At 51.3% G+C, this 6,000-nt stretch overlaps 1 protein-coding gene across 3 annotated transcripts in view; it reads right to left on the bottom strand.

Annotated features, from left to right (window-relative positions):
• Window positions 1-1,581: 1,581 nt before the first annotated feature.
• The window catches only part of LOC144099505 (uncharacterized), a 36,410-nt gene continuing 31,991 nt past the window's right edge, over window positions 1,582-6,000 (bottom strand). For all 3 annotated transcript variants that reach the window (XM_077632858.1, XM_077632859.1, XM_077632860.1), the window contains one exon: window positions 1,582-2,094. In XM_077632858.1, coding sequence (XP_077488984.1) covers window positions 1,690-2,094 — 405 coding nt within the window. In that variant the 3' untranslated portion in view covers window positions 1,582-1,689. The remainder of the gene's footprint in view (window positions 2,095-6,000) is intronic.

Below are 6,000 nucleotides of genomic sequence, written 5' to 3'. Positions count from 1 at the left end.
TAATCACGCGCACAACGTGGACACATTTCTTATTGTGTAAATAGTTTGTATATATTACTTCTCCCCCTATCCTCTCTTCCTGTCCCCTCACCTCTTTCATTTAATTTCTCCATTCTTCCTACTATCCTTTATTTCCGCTGCCCCAGCTCAGGTGCTTCAGTATCGATGGCAGATGCCGGGGCTAGCAAAAATCTTTTCCTTCCTTTCTACCATTATTTTAATAAAAAACCACTACCACCACCTAAAATGGATCTGCCTCCTCTTTAGACGTAAGCACAGTCGTGGCTAAGAAAAATGCTTGCGCTCGTTCGCTTTTTCTCCACATGTAAGAGCATTAAAACCCCCCAAAGTAAGCTGAGCTGTTTACATGGTCAATCTTACTACAGAAAGGTGCCAAGAAAAGTACAACTGACATCCAGTAACCAGTGTAAAGACGCGGACATATCAAGACGCGACTGAACTTCCATAGTTATTCGTTGGGGAGGACTAGATTTTGTGTGTGCTCCGCAGGCATGTTTAAAATTTTGTATGCTTTCCTTCTAGAGGATCATCACTGGGGACTGAAGGCGATAATATCATTCTGCGGGTATGACACCCGCCAGGGAAATGGGATCTACTTGAAGCATCAATTCCATCGGTGTGCTCTCCCAAGACTTCGCAGACAAAATGATCAGCTGGTCTAGCACGCAGAAGCGGCATTTGGGAACTGCTTCATAAAAGCTAGCAGAATTTAATAATTGCGGCTTTACCCCAGGCGGCACTTGTAAAATCACCTTCAAAATCAATAAGTAAGAGTCCGTAAATTTTTAAACTGTGCCCATGACATGTGGTACTTCAACACGGGGTAGCAGCGAAGAAACCCTGACTCGGCACGTGTTTACGGCGAAGGCAAAATGCGTAAACGTTGGAGTGCCGTGCGATGTATGCCCCATAAAGAACGCCCGGTGGCTGAAAGTTTTCTCGAGGTCTGTACTCCGGCTTCCCTCATAGCTTTGCGCGCTACTGCCAAGCGTTCTTTAGTCACACACCACAAAAGGCTTCTGCGAACCCTCACTGTCCATCCCCTCGCCCGCCGCCGCGGTGACTCGGTGGTTATGGCACTGGGCTGCTCACCCGAAAGAACCGGGTTCCATTCCGGCCCCGGCGTCCGAATTTCGAAGCAGGCGAAATTCTAGAGACCCGTTTACTGTGCGATGACAGTGCACGTTAAACAACCCCAGGTGGTCGAAATTTCCGGAGCCCTTCACTACGGCGTCCTTCATACCCTGAGTCGCTTTGGGACGTTAAACACACATAACCCATAAACCATAAACCTCCCCCTGGCCTACGAGCCAGATTCTGCTGGTCCGCTGTGCGAGGGAGAACAGAGCCAGCGCTCGGTTGTTAAATCACGTGGAGCGCTCTCGAAGACAAAAATTTCTAATAACAAATTTTGTCCTCCCACACAAACACATTTTCGGGACTCACTAAATCTCCTACCAAAATGCATGCAAGTTAATGCCATGTCCCCCAAATAATTACCGCAAATATACGCTGAAAGAAAATAAAAACGAGCAAACGGCTCTGATTATTTCCGTGTTTATTAACCGCCAACTGGTTGAGCCATAAATGTGGCGCCCTTCACGAAAGAGCGACGTGCAGGGTGAAGGCCTTCCGAAAGCCGAACAGCGTCGTCACCACCCGTGTCCTTCAGTCCCTACGTTGCTCCTGCGCAGCCCCCTGGCGAGCCTCCACATGTGGCCAACTCGGCTGCTGACTAGCAACTGGCGCCCTAGGCTGCACGGAATAGAATGGCCCGGGCTGGGCCGGCATGCCACCGTAAAGGTACACAACGTTGGAAGGGCCACCGGGAAACTGCTGCTGGGCGCCAGGTGCCAATGGTTGTGGCGCAAACGCAAACATCTGAGGTCCGCCGGGAACCGGCTGCTGCGTGCCCGGAGCTGGCTGCGGTGCTGTAATGTAGTACGGCTGTCCCGGAGCCCCAGGTGGACCGCCCGCTTGAAACGCGTAGGCCGAAGCGTCGATGACTCCGTCCCCCTGCTGTTCTTTGTCCCAGTTTTGGTAGAACTGGTACATTGCATACAGGATGGCACCCTGCGATCAAACACATTTGCACCAGGCAGATGGCAAATGTCTAATTTTTTCGTGTTTAACTTATTCCATGTCAGTACAACTTTAATAGGTTGTTTAGAATGGTGTCAGGTTTTCCCAGAATCGTACAAAACCAGGTTGAAAGCTTTGTCAGTGGTGAAGTGCTACCTTGTAGGTTTTCTACTAAGCCTACGGGCACGAGGTAAGCGCATTGTCAGTGTCTAAACGTACCGGAGCTGACTGGTCTCCATAGAGTTTCTTACTATTAACTTGAGGGAAAGCTGGTGGCGCTGCTCCTGAGCCACGATGGGCGCTCAGAGCATCATGGGGCGATGAGCTACTTGGTGCGGGACAGACGGTTTTTTTCAGGAACAGAGAGTGGCGTCACTGAGATGTCCTGTTCCGTCCATGGCGCAGACGACTTTGGCGCAAACGTAGTGCGCCAAAGCCATAGTAGTGAAAATGCAATGCCACACGAAGCCAATAAAAGGTTTTTGGTTTCCGAAGTGCCATTAAAAACCTCTTAAAGTGTTGAAGCGAAAAAATGTTTTTTCAAAACCATATATTTATTTTTAAAAGGTGCCTGTTAAGCACGAAACGCTGGCTTTTGTTGTCTACAACACTTGGCCAATAAAGGAGAGCAAGCAGTCGCTTATTTTGGGCTAACTTTATATTTAAATGCTTTTCTGCTCATGTGTTTCAATTTATAAACAAAATATTGAATGTTAGGGTATTTTTGATTATCGAACGTTTGTTTTTTTCATTATTTCTCGGCCACAAGTTGTGGTTCTGCAGACGGTAGCTCTCCGCCCCATGATCCTTAGGGCGTCCATTGTGGTTCAGGTGGCCTCGAGGTAGCTCTATGCAAAGTCCCATAGGCTGGCGCCAGCTTTCCCGCTAGTTAATAGTAAGAAACTATATGCTGGTCTCAGAAAGGCACCCCAGTGCGTTTGAATTGGTTTGATGAGCCCACAGGCGCTGCTCAGTACGCACACTTCAAGCCAAACTGATTTTGTCCCGTCTTTTGCGGTATGTTGATGTCGGAAAGGCAGCTAGCCAAAAACCGAGCGTAGTGCTCGCTAAAGAAATTGAACAGCCTATATTACAGGAGCAGTCAGTACTCTGCACTGGTCCCGTAAGATTAGGCAGTGTCTTTGCTTCCGAGATTGGTTCACTTTTCTGCTTGAGTGGACGGCGCTTACGTGGGCGGTAAAATTTTCATGGGCAGTTTTTTTCACGATCATATATCACGACGAGTCTCTGTACTAAGTGCGGAGCTGAAAGAATGTGCGGAAACCTTTACTGTCAGCTTGCTCCCAGAAACAAGCGAGCACTGCGCAGAACCTGGGATGGCCTTATCTGAGCTCAGGCGATTTACGCTAAACATCGTATCGAATAAATGCCATGTTTTCGCGACCCTATTCCGACTGTAGCCTCGTAAATATTGTCACGCCTTGCTTGACGTAGAGGCCGGCGGCGAGCACAGCTGGTGATAGCCGGAGCACAAGAACACACGAACTAGAACACAGGTCCGCCAGCAGCAGCGTCGTCTTCGGCACGCGGCAATCGCACTTCTACTTTCTCTTCGCTACACTACCTCCCCTTATAAAGATGCATCCTCCCGCTGCTAACCCGAGAGCAAAAATCACGCGGCGGAAAACCACACAGGAGCCCAGAAATCTTGCTGGCCTATGTAGAAGGCAGTGGAAAATGCCGGCGATTACAGCGTGTAATACGGCTTAAGCCGGACAACGTGCACAATTTCAGGGCGGGAGGAACGGCGAGACGACGGTCGCAGTCCTACGGGCAGCACCTCGTAGTTCAGCTCACCGATGCGGCGAAGAACCGTATACGGGCCAATGTAGCGCTTCGTGAGTTTCTCGGAGAGACCTCGACGCCGTACGGCGTCCACACCCATACCTTGTCACCGGGGTAAAAATGGACATCACGTCGACGGAGATTGTACCGACGAGCGTCTGTATGCTGTTGGTGCTGGAGGCGGAATCGAGCGAGTTGCCGAGCTTCCTCCGCGCGCTCGCAGACTAGACGGGCATCATCGACTACGTCGACAGACGGCTCGGGTGGCAACATAGCGTCAAGCATCGTGGTGACCTGTCTGCCATGCACCAGCTGGAAAGGGGACAAAGCTGTCGTCTCCTGTACTGCGGTATTATACGCGAAGGTAACGTAGGGTAGTACCTCGTCCCAACTGCGATGGGCGACGTCCACATACATTGCGATCATGTCAGCCATCGTCTTGTTCAGCCTCTCCGTCAGCCCATTGGTTTGTGGGTGGTGCGCCGTAGTTCGGCGGTGGCTAGTGCAGCTGAGACGGAAGATCTCCTGTGTGAGCTGTGCCAGAAACGCGGCCCCCCGGTCAGTAATCAAAACGGCAGGGGCATCATGACGGAGCACAATGCACTCAATAAAAAACTGGGCGGTCTCAGCAGCCGTCGCAGAAGGAAGTGCTCGGGACTCCGCGTATCGGGTTAGGTAGTCGGTGGCTATGATAATGTACTTGTTACCCGACTTCGACGTTGGAAATGGGCCAAGAAAATCTATTCCGATTGTGTCGAACGAAGCATGCGGTGGTTCTAGTGGCTGGAGAAGACCAGCTGGTCGTGTACAAGGTCTTTTCCGTCTTTGACACTCTCGACAAGTTTTACGTAGTGACGGACGTACTTGGGAAGTTGCGGCCAATAATACTTCTCTCGAATACGTGCAAGTGTTCGGCTGTAGCCAAGGTGACCAGCAGTAGGATCATCGTGACAAGCTTCAGCCACCTCGTCGCGCAAGTCTTCTGGCAAAACAAGGAGCCATGACCTCGGGCTGCTGTCGAAGTTCTGCTTGTACAATACGCCATGCAGAATCCGGAACGTCGGCAGAATACGCAGGAAAACGCGGGGCACCACGTCTTCGTGGCCTTCCAGGTGTGCAATCAGCTGACGAATCTGAGCATCATTGCGCTGCCGAGCAGGCATACCTGCCGTGTCCAATGCCCCAAGGAAGCCGTCCTTGTCGTCATTATCGCCCCCTGGCGCCGGATTCACGGGGGCTCGAGACAAACAGTCAGCATCATGATGTTTGCGGCCGGATTTGTAGATGATGGTGACGTCGTATTCCTGTAGCCGCAGGCTCCACCGAGCAAGGCGGCCTGCGGGGTCCTTGAGATTGGCAAGTCAGCACAGGGAATGGTGGTCGGTAACGACGCGAAAAGGGCGACCGTACAGGTAGGGCCGGAATTTGGTGATCGCCCAGATGACAGCGAGACACTCTTTTTCAGTTGTCGAGTAATTGCCCTCCGCCTTCGAAAGAGCTTGGCTGGCATAGGCAATAACCCGCTCGGCACCGTCCTGGATTTGCACAAGCACTGACCCTAGTCCTTTGTTGCTGGCGTCCGTGTGGAGTTCAGTGTCGGCATCTTGATCGAAATGGCATATTATAGGAGGCACTGCAAGGGCGTGTTTTAATTGGCGGAATGCTGATTGCTGCTCCTCGGTCCACTCAAAGGCGACGCTATCCTTGGTAAGACGGTAAAGTGGAGCTGCGATATGGGCGAAGTTGCGAACGAAACGCCTGAAGTACGCGCAGAGGCCGAGAAAGCTGCAGATAGTCTTCTTTTCGGATGGTGAAGAGAAGGATTCTACGGCAGCCGTTTTTTCTGGATCTGGCTTCACATCCATTTGGCTGACGACATAGCTTAGGAACTTGAGCTCACTGTATGCGAAGCGACACTTCGAAGGTTTGAGCGTGAGTCCGGCACCCAGACGCCCGTCGCCAAGGATAGAATTATTGTAGATACCGCGACGCCCCCGATTCGCCAACCGCCATACCGCGTTTCCTTGAAGGAGAGAGAAACCATACAAGAGCAAGTGCGCGAAATGATTAACGGCGACGTCATCCAGCCAT

This window comes from Amblyomma americanum, chromosome 7 (assembly GCF_052857255.1).
Source record: "Amblyomma americanum isolate KBUSLIRL-KWMA chromosome 7, ASM5285725v1, whole genome shotgun sequence".
NCBI classification, from domain to species: Eukaryota; Metazoa; Arthropoda; class Arachnida; order Ixodida; family Ixodidae; genus Amblyomma; species Amblyomma americanum.
This window is presented reverse-complemented; position numbering and strand designations above follow the sequence as displayed.